Source organism: Venturia canescens, chromosome 6, assembly GCF_019457755.1.
Source record: "Venturia canescens isolate UGA chromosome 6, ASM1945775v1, whole genome shotgun sequence".
In the NCBI taxonomy this organism is placed as follows: Eukaryota; Metazoa; Arthropoda; class Insecta; order Hymenoptera; family Ichneumonidae; genus Venturia; species Venturia canescens.
Window position 1 is genome coordinate 3749892 of NC_057426.1, and position 22874 is coordinate 3772765.

Sequence of the window (22874 nt, forward strand, 5' to 3'; positions counted from 1 at the left end):
TCAAACGTCATGGACGTTGAAACAAACGCACGCGCAACGCGCAAGTGATACACTTGTCACTTTTCCTCTCAATCCTCTCCGAGAACGTGTAGAGATGGTAGACGTAAAGGTGCGAGTATAGATAGCAACAATAGCTGTATATCACGCTGCACAAGCCAATCTCCTTGGCCTTCGTGGCTTTTGCCGGGTAAACGAAAAAAACATTGTCGGAAAAATGACATCTCGAATTATTTAATTTATCTATCCATTAGATAGTAGTTTTGATATCACCCGGAACTCTTTTCTCCGAGCATAGGAACAAAAGTAATAGTCGAGCTGGCAAGTAGTTTTAGATCGTCCATGAGATTACAGATTTATTCCCTAAATAGGAAATAGAAGAAAAAAGCGTGGGTGTCACGAGCGTTATGTGCTGATATCGCTCATAAAACTGTAGGATGCTGTGAATGGTTACCGAGCCGAAAAAACGGAATTTCAGGGCAACAATCCCGTGGCAAAGTAATTCAACGATCAAAAATGTAAGTATATCCAACTCGAAAACCCCGAGTATTCCTTTGTAAGATAAAATGTTTCCCGTGCACGATAACGCGATTTTTTTCTACATCATCCTTTTTGAATTTTCGATAACAAAAAGAATGATTCGTGATAATGTCACGTCCGGTTAGTACTCGTCAATATAAACTTATGAAAAAGGGAAAGTTTTGTAAAAATTTTATCCTGGTATGGATTCTATGTAGGGTCATCATAGGAATCCGACACAAACTGATTGAATAAAATTTTTCAGTCACATTTGTGAAATGCTGTCTAGAAAACCATGTATAAATTTATTTTTTCCACATTTTAATATACATTTCCTAAATTTGATGACTGTTCTATATTCAAATAAACTTACAAAAATGATTGATTGCAGGTACAAGAAAATCATATTATTATTGTTAGTACTGTCAGTGACGCTTGCAGAAGATTACTATGATATTCTGAGCTTAAAACGTGATGCAACGCAGAAGGAAATTCGTCAGCAATTTAAAAAACTTGCTGTATCCCATCACCCAGATAAAAATAAGGTTGAAAATGATTCTTCATTGAAAATATCAATAACTCTGCATTTAGAATATTAAACATGTAGATTGTTAATTTCAGGAAGACCCAGATGCTCATGAAAAATTCATAAAATATACAACGGCTTATGAAGTTCTTAAAGATCCTGATTTGAGGAAAAAGTATGATCTTTATGGAGAAGAAGGTTTGAATGGTGCCAACAAACAACAGAATTATCATTCATGGAATTATTACCGCGATGACTTTGGTATTTATGATGACGATCCACAAGTGGTTACTCTGAGCAAACACGATTATGGTAATTCAAATTTTTTTATGAATTCTATCAAAAATTATGAAATAAAGTTTTAATTTTTTTATTATTTTTATATTTTCTACAGATGACAGTGTCGTGAATTCTGAAAAAATATGGTTTATCAATTTCTATTCGCCAATGTGCAGTCATTGTCATCACTTGGCACCAGTGTGGCGAAAAATAGCCAAAGATCTCGAGGGTGTGATAAGAATCGGTGCAGTTAATTGCGAAGACGATTGGCAGCTCTGTCATCAATTGGGGATACAGTCCTATCCCACGTTGCTATTCTATCCAAAGGTATTAGCATGAGGAGAGGGTAAAATTTTCCTTCTCCGAAAAGTGTGTAAATTTCATCTTTTTTTTTCTTTAGAATTCAAAACATGGCATCAGATACGTAGGCGCAAAAACTTTTGATGACATAAATCGATTTGTGCTCGATCGTATCGATGTGAATATCAACGGAATCACAAAATCAGAATGGATGAGAATCTTGAAAGGAATGAATCTCGAACGTCCCACTCTTATTTTTACTTGTGGCCCTGGACGCGACTGTCCAATTTCCGATGATCGGCTAAGAATCTCAGCGATATTTGTACGACTGATTCTATTATTTCGTTTAAATAATTTCTCGACTGTTTTTCACTCTTTCTTATGTTGCATCACAGGAAAATGTTATCAACGTGGTATTCTACAACTGCGAAGATGAATTATGCGATAATTTAATAGCCAGCAATACTGGATCTGTTTACGTGCCCATGAAAAATGACGATTTTTGGAAACCCATTGAATTCGACGATACTACCGAGGTCGAATCAATGGTACAACAAATTTTGGAACAATTGCCCGAACCGCGAGATATTAGTGCTGATGAATTTGAGGTAACGGAAGAAATTTTCAACAATACTTCATTCGTTCTTTTATTCATATGAATTATCTGACGAAAACAGATGATACGAAAACGTCTCGAGTCGGATAACGATGATGGCTGGCTTTTGTGTTTTTACATTGGTCACGCGACTGAATTGGATCTTCAATTGAAAAGATTACCGAATATAATTCGTGATATAAATCTGGGTAAGTTTTGCTCAAATCCCATTAGATATTATCGTTTTTATACCATCAATGCAATAAATATTCCATTATTGTATCCTTAGGCAAGGTCAATTGTGGTAAATACCCAAAACTGTGTACCGACTTGAATGTAAATCGTTATCCAATGTGGGGTGTTTTCAAACCCGGTGGAGCATTCGAGCTCAGTCATGGCAAAGACACAATAAACGACATTGCTAAGTTTGCCGAAAATAGCGTAAAAGCTCACAATGTTTGGGCTTTATCAGCCGAAAAGATTCTTTCGATTTTGAAACGACAAAATGGTAAGTTAATTTAAAAAAATGGGGATTTTCTTACCTCATTCGCATCTTGAATTTAGAACTTGATTCTACGTTTGATAATCGAATAGGAAACGAAGCGTGGTTCGTCGATTGGTACGCTCCTTGGTGTCCTCCTTGCATCCAATTCTTGCCAGAAGTTCGTAAAGCATCCCTCGAGTTTAAAAAATCTGTGGTACACTTTGGGACGGTCGATTGTACCGTTCATTCAGGAATTTGTCGTCAATACAATATTCGCTCGTATCCAACAGCGATGCTTATAAACGGGAGCACAACGCTTCAATTTACTACTCAAAAAACAGCAGCTAATGTTGTGCGATTTATCAAAGAGGCTATTAATCCTACAGGTAAAATAAGTTCAGTCAATGCCTCGAAATTAATTCAAATCCCCCTCAAATTTCATTATAATTCTTACAATATATTACCTCGTTTCTTCTTTTAGTTATCCATTTGACTTCCAACGATTTCGACCGTAAACTTGGAAAGAAAAAATCAAAAGTTTTGTGGGCTGTGGATTATTTTGCGCCGTGGTGCGGTCCTTGTCAACAGTTGGCTCCGGAGTGGTCCGCAGTCGCAAAACTCTTTAAACTCTTACCGAATGTCAAAATTGCCAGTGTTGACTGCGAGGCACAATCTTCGTTGTGTTCTTCGCAAGGAATTCGAAGTTACCCGACGATTAGATTGTATCCATTCGGGAGTGAAGGCCTCTCCCAAGTGGCGTGAGTATATTTATTAATTATCATAAAATGACTAACTTGAAAAACGCTCGCTTTCCAAATTTGCATCGAAAATGTTTTATTTTATCTTACCAACAGTATGTACAATGGGCCCAGGGATCATATATCATTGTCAAAATGGATAGCACAGTTTTTGCCAGTCGGGGTTAGGGATTTTGATCAATACTCTTTGAAGAGAGACGTCCTCGAGAGCAATGATATTTGGCTCGTCGATTATTATGCTCCATGGTGTGGTCACTGTCAAACTCTCGAACCTCAATTCGCAATTGCTGCACAGGTAAATTGAGTAAATTCAAAATTCAAGGATAAGAATAGAAAAAAATGTTTAAAAAAATCGTATACAAATATTTTTTGTTTCTTCTCAAGCTCTTGGATGGTAAGGTTCGACTGGGTCGTGTAAATTGCGACCTCTACAGAGAACAATGTTCTCATGCTGGGGTGCGAGCTTATCCGACCTTGATAATGTATACGGAGAAGAAGCGTTCTCGAACAATTCACGGAAACCATATAATATCTTCAACGCGAGCAGAGAAAATTGAACAGGAAGTTTTAGACCGTCTCAAAGTAACTTCCCGTAAAAAACACGACGAGCTTTAACCCCGCGAACTTTAGGTGCCTTGAAGTATAATTCAAATAGTGATATTATTCTGATTTTTTTGTAAATACGACTGACGATTCCGGTGAATCGTTTATAGAAAGTTTTTCTACTCTTGCAATACAGTTTTGTCATATTTAACTGTATGAAAAAATCGCTTTTTCTTTTGATTAACGATCATTGAAAAAAATCACTCTCGACTGTTTGGAAAGATCGAATGTACTCAGTCTTCCTGTCTAATTAAAAACAACCAATTCTGCTCTGAAAATGATTTTTTTTCTACAAGTGTATCCCGAATTGAAGAGCGTAGAAAATTGTAGATACGTCAAATGAATTTAAAAAGTGAATGTTTTTTTTCTCAAAATACACATTTATTTGATACATTTTCCGCATTCAGGCGTGAATATTCATATATACATGAATATATTTTTATATATTTTAATAAACCTATACACGTTTACATAATTCATACCTCTTTTTCGTAAAATCCTGAAAAATATACATATCATCGAAATAATTTGTTGCGCTGTGTGATAAGGCGATCTATTAGTCTGTAACGATATGCGTGAGTGTGAGATAACTGAGAAGCAGATGAACGAAACACGGTTTTTTTGAAGGCGTTTGATACTTCGAGAAAAGTGAGGAGGGATCACGATTCGTTCTTTCATGAATGAAGAATAATGCGTTTCTCTTATTTTTCTCAAGAATCAAGCTGCATAGAAGAAAAATGTGAAGCAAGATTTATTCCGATCGCGAGACTGATAGATCACCTTGCAATAATCGATGCTGTGAATGTGGCGGGCGATCGACACATTTTTCGGCGTGTGATTTGTTTTTCAATCGGTTTAGTTATTTCTCTTATTAATCTCGTCGACAAAAGTGAACTGTTAATAAGTAACATCGTTTTAATATTTATTCGACACATTAGAGAAGAACAAAATTATGGTCTTCGATGCAATTTTGTTGTGACGTTAAAAAATCGTGTAAATTTTGGTCAAAAAATTTGGTTTTACAAAATTTGACGGTCCTCTGCCGACCGCGGATTGTGTCCGTGCACGATTCTCATGTATCGTAGATATATTTACTTTTTTTTACACATTCGTTATCAAATTGACGAACCGATTCTCAAGACAGTTCGTTCATTTTTTTATTGCTATAAATTGAAGCGAACGCCAGCCCTCTTCTTTCAGAGTATAAGTATACATACAAAATGTAGGTTGAATGGACAATAATGTAGAACAAGTTCAAGACTAAAATTTCAATAAGTTTTTTCATCAAAATCCTCTCTTCCCCAATTATTACTCATTAAAGTTTTATCTTTAAGAGTTACTACATAATTTATTGGGCTTAAAAGTAAATTTACAATATCGATCATTGAACCCGAATCATTTTTTATAAATACACAATTTCGTATATCACATATAATTGTGCCGTACGAAGGCAGTGCGCTAGAAAAAAAAATGAGTGCTAAATGAGAATCGTTCGGCACATCGTTCGGGACCCGTGAATAAATGACGGTTGTAATCCATACACACACACACACACGCAGAACCGTCAAATAAACATTAATTTTCTAATTTCGTTATTGATTATGCATTTCTTTTGTGATTTTCGTTCTCGACCAATTCCTTTCCACGTCGATGCACGGAGTATTTCCAATGAAAACACCCACTTCCCTTCATTTTCCTAGTTTTCATTCTAGCTATCTACAATTTCGTAGAAAAATCGTGACTTACATAGACTCACAATGGGAATGGATCACTGTTTATGGATGAGGACGACAGATTTAATCGCCTTCTTCTTTTCGCGTTTCTAATCCCGATGATGAAAAATTTTGTTTTTTTGATATATTTGTTGCAGAAATCAGATGAAAATTTGATGAAAAAAATGTTATCGTGTACCGGGGAATTTGGAACGTGTGCAATCGAGGGGCAATCTATTTTCGCAGTTTTATCCGAAAGCATAATTGATGAATTTTCTGAATGAGGACAACAAAAAATAAATTATGAGTTTTAATCTATATTGCACATCCTATAAAACTGTACACGATATTTAGGCGCATTTACACATCGACGATTGATGAAAAATATACAAAAGCATTCACAGCTCCGCTGAGAAAAGCGGTGCTTGAACAAAACACGATTGTCCTTTAAAATAAAACGAGCAAAGTTTCTGGGACTATTATTTTGGGCAAATTAATGACACTCACTAAAACATTGAAAAAATAATTTCCTTAAAAATTGCACTTGTCAGCAGTAAAATGGTTATTTTTTTCGTTTACTTTGCTCGTTCATTTTCAAACCTATAAATCATAGTCATGGTGGACTTTATTCAGGACAAAAAATACGTTCTCATTCAATAAATTAATATCCTAAAATTATATGATGCTCAGTGCAGTCGTACTTTGTTTTATGTTTTTTCTTTTTTTTTTTTCATTTTTGTTTTGCCATTGACAATTACTAAAATTTTGCAAGCCTTGGGTTGTTTAAACAATAAAATTCAATTTTTTTTCGAAACGAATTATTTCTATTTACGTAGCTCAGATGTTTCTCTTCGTTGGCGGTACTAAGTGATCCGGGAGTTCGGCTGGTAATTCGTAACCTTCCAATTTGACGTTTATCAAATGCATCGCCAGGGCAAATTCGTCCGCGTCAAGGAGACCGTCTTTGTCGATGTCTGACAACTTCCAAATCTTTCCGAGTACCATTTTCGGCAATTTGGACTTGAGCATTTCAGATTTTGCGGCTGGAAATAGAGAACTTACGATGTTATCGTGGAAAAATAACTAAGTAAGCATAAACTGGCGATAAGTTATTATCAGTGCTAACTGGAATTCTTTTCACAAATTTCAACTGGTTTAAACAGACTAACAATGAATTTTTGAAGTTCAACTTGCCACGTAGTTTCCCATTTCATTGTTATATAAAATTTCGTAGAAATCACGATACGACTTTAATTTTCTCACATTTGAGCTTATTAGTACTGCAGCACTCACGCTTTTTGCTGTTCCTTTGACTAATGCTAATTGTCATTTACTATGACTCATTTGCTTGAGATGAGAATAGAAAATAACACCCACCTGCACCGGTGATTTTTCCATCGGAGGGCCCGAGCGAATCGAATAACGAATCCCACTTGTATCTCTCTTTGTTGACGATCCATTCGGGTTCACCGGCACCAGCGTCAACACCCTCTCCTCGGTTGTAACCGAATGGACTGATCTGGTCTTCGACGCCTTCGAAAGCACCGCCTAAAAATCAAAATGATAAATTAAAAATTACACTCGATAAGCGATATTCAGGAAAGCTATTTTCATTATTCACTTATGAATAAAATCATTGAAAAAATGAGTAGCGCAGTAATTAAAATTTGGAACAAACGATCGAGCTGTTGTTAAATAACTATTTCAATGAAGTTTGTACTGAAGCATTTAAACATTTATTTACCTTTGATAAGAGTTTCACTCGTCGTAGACACTTCTTCTTGTGGAATCATTGCCATGAGTCTCGCGATATCTTCAGCCAGCATTTTGTCAACGACTTCCAAAAGTCTCGGTTTGAGAACGTTGAATTTAGTGAAATCATGGTTGGCAAGATTCTCCTGCATTTTCTTCAGATCGGGGAAATCGCCGGGCGATATTTGCTGCTCTCGTTGTATTTGGTCGTATATTTGGCCCAAATTTTTAATGAGCTCCTTTTTCTTTGCCTCTTTGCCGAACACTGCAGGCATGTCCTTCCTCAGGGCACTTATGATGTACGCATGGACCTTTTGGAACATTATTGGAATGTGAGTATACAATAAATAACGAAAATAGTTAATAGAATGCGAAAATTCACCTTTGCCAATCTCGCGCGTTTGATTAAATCGTTGAGTTTCCTGACAGTCGCATTTTTCGGCAAAGACTGCATATCTTTGAATAAATCCTGCTCTTCAGCTTCGAAAAGACGACGATTGACGTCATACCTCAAAGGCTGATCCCAAAAAGATCCTATGTAAACTCTCGCGACTTCCGGTGTTTGCAAAACTTTACCGAGTGACCACATAAGTGCACCGTAAACCCTCATCAATTGTTGATGATCAATCATGTCCGCTTTGTTCAACACTATTCGTATTTTATCGTCGTGACCGCGAAGCGCTTCGATAGATCTTTTAAACTCGTCTGAAATATCGAGTTTGTGAGCGTCGAACAACAATATTATCCTGTCTACTCTTTCTGCAAACCATTCGAGAACTCCAGCGAAATCATATCCTCTGTCGACCTGTAAACAAATATTCATATACATTTGTTCCATTTCCAAATTCGAATTATTCATAAAGCGACTAGATAAAGTAGAAGGAATACCGAAAATCCATAAACATTGATATTCTAGAAAAATTAAACAAAAATTTGAGAAACTTAAAATAGATAGAAGTGAAAATATAAATGAAAAACCCTGAATCTTAATTTCTAACGGCATTTATATTATTTCATTATTTTTCATATGCTTACCCGTTGCTTTTCACCGGACAAAATTCCAGGCGTGTCTACGATAGAGATCCCTTTAAGGACTGGAGAAGCTACCAAAGAGCATTGAAGTCGATTCAAAAAAGCATTGCCGAATTTAGAAAGAGGCCTGAATTGTTTTGCAGGATCAACAACCAGAGCATTTCCAGGAATAACACCCTCCTTTTGGTCGTACATAACGGCTATGAATCGATCTGTCGTTGGCTCCGGGCCGATTCTTATTCCAGGGAAATCTCTCTCCAGAACATACTTTATAAAAGTTGTCTTTCCCGTGGAATATTGACCAACCAGTAATATCATTGGTTTTGCAGCAAAATCGGCATCATCCAGTTGCGGAGAATGGAAGTCATGGAATTGGTAATGCTGTTCCAGTGGCAAGAGCTTTGTTTTGTATATCTTTATCAAGCCATCCGATACTGTGTCAAACAGATCTTGCTTGTCCTTATCCTCTCGTGATAACCACGTAAACATTTTTGTATTGGTTTTTGTACAAGCTAAAGAGAAGTCAATTTTATCAACATTTGAACACACTGCATTTTGTTGTTTGATAAATTCAATTGTGGATGTGTTAAAGATGACAAATGTTACAGGGGAAACTATAAATTTGAACGAATATTAAAGATTGAACATCATCTAGGCTTAATGGAGAATCATCCAAAAAATATATCTTTAAAAAATGATGTAAAGTTTCGTGGAAATTTCCCATTGCAGATGACTCAAAATAATTGACGTGTGAAAAGATTGATAACAGAGCTATAAAAGTATTAGTTATAATAAATGCGAAAAAATAACTCAATTTTCCACAAATTGCTAAGTTTCTCGGAAATACGATAAAACTATACAAGTTCAGGTATATCGACAAACAACAAAAGTTAAAACGATGAATCGACTTGTTGGAGGTCGCGAAGTGTTAATGAATTTATGATGATGATGATGTGTGTCTTGACCGAAACATGAGACACGCTATAAACCTCTGAAGTATAGAAAAAATATTCTTCAAAGAGCGTTCGTTATTACTGCTTCGAAAAGTTCCATTATTAAAGGAATGAAAATAAATCTAACAAAGGGCGATTCTTAGAAAGTTAAGAGTGTATCTGGGACATAATAGCTCGTAGTGCTTAACGCAAGTACAATGTGTTATAAAAAAAAGTTGTAAACCAGTGTATAACTGTGAAAAATCATCCAACTGTACATTTTGTATGCATAATGATTACAAAAAAAAACTTATAGGACACAGAAACTCACACTGAAAAAAACAACAAATAAAAAACACTGAAATTCCTTCGTATCCACAATAAATCCTTTTCGTTCACTGACTAATAACGCACGTAAATATGAATCACAAAGTTAAAAGAAAACGTGAGAAATTGACGTCGGGACGGAATCTCGTCGGTGGTGAAAAAATAGAAGGCGGCAATCTCGCCTGGGAGCGTAAAAAACGGGAGTTAACTTTTTTTCTGATAAAAACCCAACGGATTCCGACGTTAAACTGTAAAAATAACGACTACGATAGTCCCGTGAAGGCGCTGTTGCGCTCTGACTGCCACACACGATTTCCGTGACCACGGTACACCCAGAAAACTCGGCCTTGTCGCTCGCGCCCCCTTCTCAATGCACCTCCTCGCGCGATTCTCCTCGCCAGCTCTCTTCCCTTCACTTTTTTGTGTCTTTATCTCTCTTCCTAACTCGCTCCTCGTCGCTCTTTTTTCAACGCTTTTCCGTGTCCCGAAACCCCGGGACATGTACAGACGCTTTTTTTCATGGGACGGGGACGTTTAGCAAGGTTTGAGGTTAGATATACGGGAGAAATTTCAGGCCAGGGACGAAACAACCCAAACTCGACCCCGTGGCGATTCAATCGTGAATGAATGGTTTGTAAAGGTCATAAACAACATAAAAACAACCTAATGTACTCTAAAGATTTTTAGGGTTATGTTTGCGCCTGTCAAAACTTGACTTCCACCACTTCCACTCCACCGAAACTGCTTGTTTGTTCAAAGAAACTTGTGCAAAACTGAAAAGTGCCTCGAAAAACCTAGTCAAGCCTGACTGCATTAGATTTCCAAGAATTTTAAAAGTATAGAGATTGGATTCTTTGCAATCTAATTCTTTCTGATAATTCCACTTATTTTTATCGTATTATCAAAAATGAGTCAGTATGAAGTTTGAGTTTCAACTCGATGTGCATTCGGCACGTGCTCTATACCGGGTGTCTCGTTATTTAACACGTGAATCGTGTTTTTATCTCTTTTCGCGTTCACGCCGACTAACTGTTCGAGAATAATTCTTATCACAACATTCGAATTTATCGCTCGTCGAACCGCAAATACAACCATCATACATTTTTTTCTTCAACCTTAGGCCTCGGTTCACCAGCGTCTTTTGTGATTTGTGTTGGGTCCCGCGGATATTTATTATGTACTTCTTATGGATTTAATAATGACTCATGACGTATGAAATAATCGATCGAAGTTCTATTTCAAGAGGTTTGTGACTTTTCGATTGAAACTATACATTTCAATATCTTTTTTCTGCATCAATGTTAACAAATTTTGCGTAAAAAAATGGCGTCGGACTCCACAGACGAAAATTTGACGGTTATTTTCGACAATTTGTTCTAACCACAAACAGTAAAAATTGACACTCTAGACCGCCTGCGGGGCTCCAAACGGCTCGTCTCGAAAAGTAGAAGCCCGAAATATATCATTGGAAAATAATTGAAATACGAAGCAACTTTGAAAATTCCGAATATTAGTTTTAATCAGTTTTTTATCATTCGCGATGTTCGCTGTTTTCCGTGAGTCCCGAATTCGTTAACTGCGACGAATGTAAACGATAAAATGGCAAAATTTGTGCGATTATTGCGATAAGGATTTACGTAATTGCGTAATAGTTATGCGAACCGTGAAGACAGCGCTCTGCTGTTGCATAAGTCTATTGCACCGAACGTTGGGACATTACATCCTGGGCTTAAACGATTTTGCACCAATTTGTAACGACTCTGACACACATGTCCGAGCGCGATTAAGCGCGTTAAAGGATGGAATGACGTCGGATGAGTTAGAATCATTGATTGAGGGTTTTTCAGTGTTTTTCAATAAATTCAGTACAGTGTAAGATTGTTGATCATAGAAAATCAATCATCGGACAATTGCATCGAAGAATTGATTGCGTTTATGAGAATTATAGCGCAATCGTTATCTTCGGTGCCGGAAGTTCTTGACGTGCGTTCAATAATTTCGTTATCAAGTTTTTCCTTGATGCTCGTCAAATCGACGATCAACGATCGTTCGGATTTTTCGACACGATTAAAACTCGAAAAATCCCTAAATTCTTTTCCCTTCTCGTTCGAGTCGTAAAATTGTTTTTTCTCGAGTGCACCATGACATAACCTAACTTTATTGGAATCACGTTTTTCGAGAGTTCGCGTAGGATTTCGTCGCTCCGGTGGAGCTTCTTTGTGACAAGAACGGCTCGTTAACTTCCCTTTTTTCAAATTCTTCACATCCAGCGCTGACTTGTCTCCCGGTAGATCGAAAAAATGGTTCGGTTCGAAAGTGAAAAAACGGGAGTCGCTTTTTCGAGCGACTGCGCTGGGCTCGGTGATCGTAATGGTTTTCAAAGGAGCTCCGGTCTCGAGGCTCGAGTGGATTTTCTCCTCGATTTTCCAGTCCTCAATTTCCCCACTCAATCCCGACCATTTTTTCTTCCAACTGATCGACTCGTCCTCCAACATTTTTCTCGATGTCGAATTATTCGGAAACTTTTTTCTCAACTCAAAATGAACTTTGTTTTCAGGAGTTTTTTTAAATTCTCGACCCCGCGGAATCGGCCGCGTGCTTTTTAAGATCGTTCGAGACCTTTTCGCATCCGGGGACAGAAAATTTCCCTCGCCCTCGAGTCCGTCCAATTTTTCGTCGCGATTCACTGACTTTTCCATCTTTATCCTCGGCGCATCGTCAAGAATATCGACCAGGGAGGGCGCAGCAGGAAAATTCAGCGAGTTTTTGTCGCATTCAAACTTTTTTTTCCCCCCAAAATCCCTCGCGTTTCCCACTGGAATCGGTATGAGACTCGACCTGCCCCTCGATTTATGAGCTTCGCGAGGAATCCTCGAAGAATCGAAGCGTCGCTTCGGTCGTTGACTCGAGCTCGGTGCCGTACCCATTCTTTTCCCGTCTCCTTCGGTCTCGTTTTTTCCCACCGGATAATTCTGTCGCGTTGAATATTTCGACCTTTGTGTTCGTCCGCTCGGTACGTCGACCTTCCCCGTTTGCTCCGACGACACCGGCTTATCAGCTTTCATATCGATCACAGATTTACGGCGTTGCAATCTCAGATTCTTCTCGCTCCTCGCTGAACTCATTTTGCTGATAACTCCCTTCGCCAGAGTCTCGTTCCTCGCGTCGAAATCAGTTTTTCTTGAAACTCGCCTCTTTTTTTCAGCACCTTCTCGCTTCGCTCTCGGAACCGGGACACTTTTTTTCCATTTCTGCACCGAGAACCAGAACAACGAAAAATCTTGAATGAAAATCCGTCATTTTTCGAAGTCACTTTTCGAAGAGATAGAAAAAAATTCGTTTTTTTTGCCATTTCTTGCTGCGAAATTTTTCCACAAACTTTTTAACCGAAAAATGATTTTCTCTACTCACATCGATGCTCCTTTTCGGTGACAATTTTGCAACGATCTGCGAACTGCTCTCCACCCTTTTTTTCCTAGCATCGACAATCCAACTCGGAGGTTCGGTTTGCTCGAAAATTATCCAGCTTTTCTCCTCTTCGCAGTTCCTCTCGAGTTCAGACCCACAATCGGTCTTGATAATCTCGGCGCGAGATTGACAAGGAGCCGAGTCGAGTCGCAACTCGTCGGAGGGTTCGGCTCGCGTATCGCTCGTTGAGCCGCGTAATTGGCGGGTTATATTAGTCGAATTAGAGGTCGTTACTGATAACTTCGTCATTGATCCACCGCTCTGGTTCGCCGAGTCCGTTTTCTCAGAACATTTCGTCTTCGAGAAAGGCTCGTCGAGTTGAGGCGAGGCGGAAAAATCGGCTCGGTCGAGCCGCTCGCGGGACCATTTTTTCTCGACTTTTTCGCCCCCCGACTTTGGGGACAGACGCGGCGCAGCCTCGCCCCCAGTTTTTCCGGGATTCTCGCTCGCCTTCGTCGACCCCTTTTTTTTAGTACAGGGAAAAATGTTTTTCAGCTGGGAAGCGAGATTTTCGTAACGCTTCGATTTCCGGGCAAGGTTCTCATCGAATTTCCATTTTTTCTCGCCCACTTTCGAGCGCAGCTTCTCCCGCATGGAGAACCAAACTCGGGCACCGAGGCCCCCGCTCTTTTCGCCAATCTTTCTCGAAATCCGGAAAACTGAGGAGCGCAGATTCGGGACAAATTTCATCCGGAGCTTCGCCACTGAAATCTTCGACTCTTTTCTACTCCAATGCAGCGGTCCGAACCTCCGGACTCTCGATGCAATTCTGAACGGGAACGAGGAAACCGAATCGCGAGCTTTTCGAGCTCCGGATTCTGGACCAACTTCTTCCAACACGCTCCTCGAAAGGGTTCGAGGAACCTCTGGAAACCAGCTGCTCTGGATCCCGATCGAACTTTGACGCTTTTCCTCCGAGTTGCGGTCGGAGAAAAGGGACTTCGCCCGTGCCCCGAACTCGCTCACTTCGTACTGAACGCCGACGTGACAAATGGCTGGTTCGAAGATCTCAAAATTACGACCCGTCGCCGTCAGTATCGATTTCGTAAGCCTCTGCCTCGGTTTCGCCTTCCGGGTCTCCCAGACCCCGATTCTTCGGAACTTTTCTTCCGGTTCTTTTTCCACCTCGGTTCCCAAAGCGTTTTTCTCCCTCTCAGTGAATATTTCGAGATCGTTTCCACTGGGCGTGGGCCGAGCTCTGTGATCGATCCAAATTTCTTGAATTCTCTCAGCAAAAGAGGCTCGCGCTCCAGGGCAAATGGGGATCGTGTAGTTGGCGAGCGAACTAGTTTTATCTTGAGAATGGCCGAGCGAGGGGCGAAATTTGTCGCAGGACTCGGCTGCCAGCCTGACCTGCCTCATTTTCCATCCAAATTCGCCGATCATTTTCTCCTCGTGTTTCAGCGTATTTATTCTTTCTCGCAAACCGTTCAACAGATCGTTCATTTTGTTTTGAGTGAGGGAAGACACAACCGGAAGATTCTCGGATCGGTTTACCTTCGTATTTTCCTCTCCGAAGTTTTCGCGACGCGAAAACTGTTTTTTCGTGTTTTCTTCGATTTCGTCATTCGCTTTCAGCTCCACGTCGATCATTCTTTGCTCTCTGTGCACAATTTCTTCTCCCAATTCGTCCAATTCTTTGACTCCGATAACCGCACTTCGGTTTTTCTTGTTCAGGGTTTCCTGCGATTCGCCTTCGACCTTTCCCGCCCCTCGATCCGGCCTTGGCCGATTTTCTTCGTCGATTTCGTCGAGTTTCGTTTCTCCCATTCCCCGAATCCTTTCGTCACCGGCGTCTTTCATTTTGTCGGCGTACTTGCGACGGAGCTCTTGATTCTCGTTGTTTTTTTTGTCGTTAACAAAATTGCGAATTTTACCATCAATTTGATGATTCGACGCGAAAACTTGGCTGGCTTTTTTCCGATATTGCTCCTCCACCTGGATTTGCTCTGGTTTGAAATCGAGCCTCAGGCTCAACGCGATCGCCTCGCACGAAATATTCGGCTGGAGGAGTCTGAGCTTCTCGAGTCGGCGGAGCTCCTCGTTCGCGTTGTTCTTCAAGTTTGACATCTGCCTCCGGAAGAGGCTCGAATTTCGCTGCCGATTGTTGGCTTGCCAGTCCCTTCCGTTCTCACAGTAACGCCTGAAACGTCCCAATCAATAAAATCTTAAGGTAACTCCTGTACTGCACGCTAGTCAAATGAGTGCTAAATTTTCAAAACGCTTTTAGACCAATTTCGACGTACCGATTAAACTTATTGTTCGTGGATATGTATTCAAGCATGTTTTATTATCGTGAAAAAATATTTAAAATGATAGTTTTGCAAAACTATCAACCGGTAGATGCAAATTTCCATGATGACACATTTTCACAGCTATTTTTCAAAGAATCATCTGCATTTTTTAAGGAGTTTCAGTACAGAAGTCAAAATATTAAGAAATTGATGAAATTTGGTGATAATGTTCTTCAACATCAAGTGCGAAAACACAAATTTTTTCAAAATTTTCTTCTACTTAGTTATCGAGTAATTACGCATTAAAGCAGATTTCTCATGCCCGGAATGTATACCTATATATATGGAAACGCTATGCTTATACACGTAAACTTTAGTGATCAATTACTCGATAACTGTGTAGAAGAAAAATCTTAAAAAATTTGTGTCGTCAAATTTGGCACTAAAGAATATGTTCACCAAATTTTATAAAATTCTGAACTTTTTGAATTTTTTAATTTTTTTAGCATGGATTAGCATAGCAACATTGTATCGCCTGTACCGAAACTCCTTAACCGATTTTATTGCACCAAGTCTCATTTTGTTCCTCAACTGATCCTCCACGAATTCACCACGTAGATTTTCCTTTAAGAGAAATTATTAATGAAAAAGTTTTTTCTTTTAATGAACGATTAGCTGCAACGGTGAAACGATCAAGTTAAAAAAACAACTACACGGTGGATTCATAGAGGACCGGTTGACGAGCAAAATGAGACTTGTTGCAATGAAATCGATGAAAAACGCAGATAATTCTTTGAAAAAAACCAAACTACACCAAACTACACTGAGAGAATAAATTTACTAGAACCAATAAAATGTAGTTTCAAAGCGAAAAAAAATCATTCATTTCATTATTCGCCAAAACATATTATATTGGTTCCCTCATAATATTTACTTGCTTCATTTATTTCAGTCGATTTCATTAATTTTTCTTTCAATAACAGAAGCTGCTTCGATCTAACAATTTTTTATCAATTATATGTAATATGTAGTTTGAATCAACAACACATTTTATTATTCAAAACATGCGTGCTTTTGAAGGAAGCACTTATTCTTTTTATGAACCATCCATTTTTATGTACGCACGCTATCGACTAGACTACCACGACATTGTTAGATATAAACTGAAAAAGGAATAATATAAGTTGCGAAAAGTATGATTTCGATGATTTATTTGTTGAACGATGACAATCACTGTTAATTTGAAAACATTTTCACGGATCTATCACTTCGTTATATTGAGCTCTTATTTAATAGTAACAATTAGATTAATTATTTTAATAATAATATTTTTAGAAACAAAACAACGACGAATTTATTGGAAGAAAATAATTTTTTCGACAAAAGTAATTTCGTATTCGAAATTTTTTAATCTAATGTTTTTGATGCGATAAATGTAATTAATTCAAGGAAAAAAAATTCAATCAAATCTATCATACATCTAATCGATACTATTAAATAAGAGTTTAATATAATGAAGTAATAGATCCATGAAAATATGTTTTCAAATCAACAGTGATTCGCTTGGTTCAACAAATAAATAATCGAAACAATACTTTGATTTAATAAGTAAATACATGTTCTCAAATTCAATCATTGTTTCTCTCAGTGCAAGCTTATCGTAGTATCGATTAAATTTACTGTTAGTAGATATGCATTCAAGCACATTTTATTAACGTGAAAAAATATTTAAAATGATAGTTTCGCAAAACTATCAATTGATATAGATGCAAATTTCCATGATGACACATTTACACAGGTATTTTTCAAAGAATCATCTGTATTTTTTAACCGATTTTATTGCACCAGGTTCCTCAACTCATCCTCTACAAATTCACCACGTAGATTTTCCTTTAAACTCATTCCTTCAGAAATTATGAATGAACAAATTTTTTCACTTAACGAACAATTAGCTGCAACGGTGAAACGATCAAGTTAAAAAAACAACTGCATGGTGGATTCATAGAGGACCGGTTGACGAAGAAAATGAGACTTGTTGCAATGAAATCGATGAAAAAACGCAGATAATTATTTGAAAAATACCAGTGAAAATGTGTCATCGTGGAAATTTGCATTTATCAGTTGATGGTTTTGTAAAACTATCGTTTTTCATATTTTTACATGTTAATAAGATATGCTGTAATACAAATCCACTAATAATGCGTTTAACGGTACGCTTAACTTGGTCTTAAAGCGTTTTTAAAATTTAGCACTTATTTGACTAGCGTGCAGTACAGTAGTTACCTTAATTAAAACCTCGCGAAAGAATCGTCAAATGTGAGAATTTTTCAAAATTTATCATTTGCCGGTGCAACATTTTTAAGGCCTTGTATACACTTGTGATAGGCCAAAAGTGCAACATTTTTTTTATCACGTATTCTCCAAGTACAATGTCTGAAGAATATTCTCACCAAATTTCGTCTAATACTTGAGTCTAAACGCGATTATCTGAGAATCGTCTTTTTTTTTTTTAAATACACCTCGCGGTCGATACGATTCCTAAAAAACTATTAATCCGATCCGTAAAAAATTTCTACGATTTATTTATTGCACTAATAGCTGAGGCCTGCACGAAGGGTTTCGTGTTTTGATGGAAAAATAAAAATTGTGAAAAAAACCGAAAATTTGGCACCTCAAAAATGAATTTTCGTTAAAACTGTCGCCACTTTTTGTTAAATCAACATTTTTGCAAATCCTTCCTCCAGGCCCGAGCTATTATTATAATAAATAAGTGGTATAAATTTGGCATGGATCGGATTAATAGTTTTTTAGTTACGTCCACCGCAACAGATGCTCAAAAAAAAGTGCTACACTGGAATACAGCTGGAGTGGCGGCATTTTGAGAAATTTTTCGATGAAAAAATTTTACGAGTACACGAAGGTATGTACTGACGAATGTCGTTCGCAGTTTTTCATTAAACATTTATTTTCTGTCGAAAAAAATTCAAGAAAATGACGTTTTTTTCGGCCGCTGCAAGTGTGTGCAAGGCCTTAATAAAATCAAGGAATAACCGATACTGAAGAAATGGGAAAAATCGATTGAGCGAAAAGACCGCAACGAGGCGAGTTTCAACATCGTTTTACATAATCCAAGATCAGTCCAAGTAACACTACACGCGGAGAGTGATCTGCCTTTGAGAGGCAGTTGACCACTGCTCATGACGCGAATGCGTATATACCGGAGGACAAAACATATCGTTAGTCATGGTCAAAGAGCGCTTTAAAAAACCGGAAATAGTATCATACGCGTGAGGGAGCTAATTGTTGAGTTATTCTTCGCGGCGAGCCCTTTCAAAAGTGTCTCAATAGGCATTCAACGATTCGTATAGAAGCCCCGAACTTTGATTCGGAAGAAAAAAAATGGTTAAGTGGAGCGAAAAGATGAGAGATAGCGGGAGAAAATGAGATCGAAATTGGAGGCGCGATCGATTAGAATCGTAACGAAGCGATGAAAAAAATGAGCCGAATCATTCGATGGGTTTAAACGAATTGAAAAGAAATTATTGAATTTCATTAAATTTTGTCAAATCAACCGTCATTCAGAATCAGAATAACGCGAGTCAATGGAAACTGTATAATAATTAACTGAAACATAATTCCAGCAACGTAAATGCTCGCATCAATTGGAATTAAGGGAGCCGCGCACGTGCTCGAGCGATTAAAAAAGCGAATTGTCGATGTCGAATATAAATAGACGCTGCGCGCTGTGTACCGAGTAAAAATGATTTGTGCACTGCTGGATCGTGCTAGTTTGCCTGCGAAAATAAAAAGAAGAGCCAAATGAGGTCAGACTGTTTACGTCGCTCATCACTCCCGACACAAGTCGCTCTGTGAGGTCCACATGCTTAACGCAGGCTTGACAACATTCAGCATCGTTATAATAATCCATCGATTCGTTTATCGACGAAATAAAATGTCCATGTGCTCAGCGCCACAATAAAAGATATCGAATTCCATCAAAGATCGACTTTGTGTCGTACTTTGCAGCTCGAACGATGCTGAATCGATCCGAGAACGAGGATAGCGACACTCGTTAAAAACGTTACATCACTTTCCCCACTGGAAAATCCTCATTCCTGCGATGGATCGCATTGAATTATTTATAAATTATTACAAAGTACAGTTTGTGAGGGGAAAATCACATTTTTTTTGCGATTTATTGATTTTCGAGTGATTTGTAAAAAAAATGGTTTTTTTTAACCTCTTCATCGTCGTTTTAGCGAATAATTTTCTGTCCGAGTTCTCGACGTGGCAGCAATTGAAACTCGATTATATTTAGAGTAGCAAACGGTCGGCCCACATGGTCGAAAAAAGATTAGATAAGATGTTATCGTTGAGCAAATAAAAATAAGGTTATTTTTTTTGTCAACGCGACTACGGTAAACTCTGTGAATCATCGTCATGAGAATCATTTGGCTTTTCGGAATAAACGATCAAGCAAGTCTAGGGATCCGGCAATTATGCGAGCAAAGGTCGCTCGTCCGTGACCGGAATCGTCTCTTTAGGCTTGTACTCAAACGCTCCACAACGTTATGCACTCGTGTCCAACCGTCAAACGTTCGTGTGCTTTTTGTCCTACAGAGCGAGGTGCGCGAGCGTGTTACTGTTACGCGTCAAGGGCATTTTTCGGGCGTTTTGTCAGAAATATCTAATAATATGCATGCAAACAGCTCAATTCGGACAAAAGTTCATTTTTATTCAGCGAAATATGGTAGAGCATCGAATTCTGAAAAGAAAAGTCTTTGGGCATTTTTCTCTAAGACGCGTCCTTCCTGAGATATTTTTTGATTCGTTACGACCAATCCGGTCGCGCCGCTGAGAAAAAAACGAGCGTCGTGGCGCGCCATCAACCGACAACGCACGGACCCACCCGCTCTTGCACGAACCGCGTTCCGTGTTCCGTTGTAAATTAATGCTGCGCCGAACATCGTAGATAAAAATTGCTCCAAACGTTTAAATCCAAAATTTTACCTTCCACTCGGTCGACTGATTTGAACCGCGACTTTTGTGACACCTTGTATTCTACCGTCGAGAAGTGCATATACGTAGGAAACACGAATGAGAGAAACGCGCGAGAGATATTGTAATTTGCATTTACGAGAGGAAGCGCCTTCTAACGCCCTCGTTCTTTCTACAGGCCACTTTGTGTGCGCTACTATTCGATCCAGTTGCTAATGTATTACAGCTGGCAAAAATTCCGACACGTGTTAGTCAAGGGCAACATTTTTTTGTCGAAATTACTCGAATTCGTGATAAAACGGATTTCATTACTCGCTAACCATCGAAATTTTCAAATTCCGCTTTGAAATATCGAATTGAGACTATTCAAAAGGTGTTGACTGAAAGATATGTTTTGTTTCGGTGAATAATAATTACTTGATCAATTGATTTTCATCGGTCGTCTTTGAATTTCGGAGATGGAAAATTTCTTCTCTATTTTTCGGCTGAATTCTCGGCACAACGAGCACAGGATTTCTAGGCAGAAATTCGTCCATCGAGAGCAAAGGATTTTCAAAATTTTTCCTTCCGACGTAGCTTTGAGCTTCAGAATCGTTTTGTTTGTAAACGTGATAAACATGATGATTTTTTTGTGAACGACGATAATTGCAGACGCGACTTTTTTTCCGTTTATTTTCTCGAGCGGCCTCATGATGTTTGTAATGCTCATCACGATAGTTGTTTTCGCTCTTGTAAATGTTTGCAGGCTTTGGGATTCGTTCGAATGCTTGCGTTCCTGAACTTTTGTCAATCGTCGGACGCCGAAAACCAGGTGTCTCTCGTAACCACTCTCTCAAACGACGACTCACTACATTTCGAATCCCGGCGAGCTCCATCGTTATTATTGAGCAGCTCGATCATTATTCACTATTTACTCGATATTTATTACTCGTTTTGAACAATTTGTTTCGACGTTTTTTCACATTTTTCAAATTCGTTCCAAAGCTTGATGCTATTTTTATTTCAACAGTGTCGGGATTCTGAGTCACATTTTTGAGGTTAGAAAACGTCAAGTTGAAAGAATAATAAGTGACGATTGACGGAAGTAAGTATATAAAAAACAAAACTTCTATATTTATTTGACAATTCAAATTGTATTGGACTCGTTCAATGATAATCATCGATTGGTCGTAACCCCATTTTCGGTCGATAAATGTGGATGCCTCGTGTCTGTGGGGAATTTCGAGGCCTCGGTATTTTAGAAAATTGACTTTTCCTTCTCGCCGATATCGTTTTATCGGGGGTTAGATTCAAATCTGATTTCAAAAAGGATTTGCTTTCGAAACTTGAATTTTCCATCCATGTACCAACTTCAACCTTCGCCAGCGAAATTTTATTGTTGATTTTCAAACTGTGGCTCGGTAGTTTTTCGATTCTTTCTTTTTCGTCGCTTATTTCGAGGCTTTCGACGGAGCTCTCGATGTCTAGTTCCGTCGAGAATGGCGTAGATTTCCTCGTTCGATATCCTGGGCCGAAAAAGTTTGATTTTTTTGTTTTCCATATCTATTGAAAGGTTTTCAAAAGTATCTCGCGAAACTCACTCGACAAAATCTTTTCGATCGGCTCCGTATCCACTTCGCTCGACTTACTGAACACTTCCTCCCTCGAATTTTCAAGAGACAGCTTTTTCTTTGATTCTCGGTAGAGGGCGAAATAATCGTCGTCCGTAGTTTCCAGTTTGCTTGAAGAGTTGGTCACTTCCCTGGACGATCTCCGGCGACTTTTCGGCGTGTGATGATTTTTATAAACGACCGGATAAATAATGGAGTTTTGTGAAAACCGTGAACCTCGAAATCGCGAATTCGAATCACGAATTTCAATTTTACCAATCGAAGCTTTGCTTCGAGTTTTTTGTGATTTACTTTTCCGCCTCAGTCCACCGTCTCGCCAAAAAATATTCTCGCTATCCATCTCCGTTATCCTCGAAACACAAATTGCCCGTGAATCATACAAGCCGATAAAACTACTCGAGAAAATTCTCGTTAATCCATTCAAAGCTAATTATTAACACGGCATAAAATACTTTGAAGATAAACTTCTCGAGCCCGCCCGGGGATGTTTCGTCTCGACAAACACGCTTTTGACGCGCTTTATGACGGAGTTCCAAAATTCGATGATCCAACGACGAAACTCAATAATAAACGAGCTATGATTTCGAGTTGTGTGAGAATGGGACGCTTTAGTCTCAAGCAAATTCCGTACAGTACCGCTCATTTTATTTCCTGTACGAAAAAATTAAAACAGCACAGTAAAGCAACGATGAAAGAGGTTAGTTTTTACGACGATAAACTTGGACCTTGTATGGCACGAAAGCGATCG

General features: G+C 38.6%; 3 protein-coding genes across 5 annotated transcripts; 1 reads left to right on the plus strand and 2 right to left on the minus strand.

Moving 5' to 3' along the window:
- The first annotated feature begins 71 nt into the window (after positions 1-71).
- Positions 72-4339, plus strand: LOC122412015 (dnaJ homolog subfamily C member 10-like). Of its 2 annotated transcripts, none has more exons than XM_043421227.1 (13): positions 72-187; positions 369-515; positions 908-1061; positions 1138-1354; positions 1437-1648; positions 1722-1943; positions 2017-2229; positions 2299-2425; positions 2506-2724; positions 2811-3086; positions 3182-3458; positions 3555-3753; positions 3843-4339. In XM_043421227.1, coding segments are annotated over exons 2-13 (2349 nt in total). In that variant the 5' UTR covers positions 72-187; positions 369-513; the 3' UTR covers positions 4074-4339. The 2 variants fall into 2 exon arrangements, with proteins under 2 accessions (XP_043277162.1, XP_043277163.1); XM_043421228.1 differs by having other exon boundaries at positions 124-303.
- Positions 4340-4420: 81 nt separating this feature from the next.
- On the minus strand, positions 4421-10560 carry Past1 (putative achaete scute target 1). 2 transcript variants are annotated; one of them, XM_043421235.1, is made up of 6 exons: positions 10480-10560; positions 8561-9069; positions 7908-8330; positions 7518-7836; positions 7151-7321; positions 4421-6816 (listed from the first exon to the last, which is right to left on the minus strand). In XM_043421235.1, exons 2-6 carry the CDS (start codon positions 9044-9046, stop codon positions 6611-6613), a joined length of 1605 nt encoding a protein of 534 aa, XP_043277170.1. In that variant the 5' UTR covers positions 9047-9069; positions 10480-10560; the 3' UTR covers positions 4421-6610. The 2 variants fall into 2 exon arrangements, with proteins under 2 accessions (XP_043277170.1, XP_043277169.1); XM_043421234.1 differs by lacking the exon at positions 10480-10560 and adding an exon at positions 9821-10473.
- Positions 10561-11027: 467 nt separating this feature from the next.
- Positions 11028-22747, minus strand: LOC122412013 (uncharacterized). Its single transcript, XM_043421221.1, has 5 exons — positions 22579-22747; positions 22097-22476; positions 20934-22021; positions 13228-15427; positions 11028-13067 (listed from the first exon to the last, which is right to left on the minus strand). Exons 3-5 carry the CDS (start codon positions 21389-21391, stop codon positions 11712-11714), a joined length of 4014 nt encoding a protein of 1337 aa, XP_043277156.1. The 5' UTR covers positions 21392-22021; positions 22097-22476; positions 22579-22747; the 3' UTR covers positions 11028-11711.
- Positions 22748-22874: the final 127 nt, after the last annotated feature.

Coding starts and splice junctions, on each gene's coding strand:
- LOC122412013 (XM_043421221.1), bottom strand. CDS start 21,391: ATGGAGCTCGCCGGGATTCGAAATGTAGTGAGTCGTCGTTTGAGAGAG. Junction 15,428..20,933: donor GATGAAAATCAATTGATCAA/GTAATTATTATT, acceptor GGGACGTTTCAG/GCGTTACTGTGAGAACGGAA. Junction 13,068..13,227: donor CACCGAAAAGGAGCATCGAT/GTGAGTAGAGAA, acceptor TTCTCGGTGCAG/AAATGGAAAAAAAGTGTCCC.
- LOC122412015 (XM_043421227.1), top strand. Junction 1,062..1,137: donor ATCACCCAGATAAAAATAAG/GTTGAAAATGAT, acceptor TGTTAATTTCAG/GAAGACCCAGATGCTCATGA. Junction 2,230..2,298: donor TTAGTGCTGATGAATTTGAG/GTAACGGAAGAA, acceptor TGACGAAAACAG/ATGATACGAAAACGTCTCGA.
- Past1 (XM_043421235.1), bottom strand. CDS start 9,046: ATGTTTACGTGGTTATCACGAGAGGATAAGGACAAGCAAGATCTGTTT. Junction 8,331..8,560: donor TGTCCGGTGAAAAGCAACGG/GTAAGCATATGA, acceptor ATTTGTTTACAG/GTCGACAGAGGATATGATTT. Junction 7,837..7,907: donor AACGCGCGAGATTGGCAAAG/GTGAATTTTCGC, acceptor ATGTTCCAAAAG/GTCCATGCGTACATCATAAG.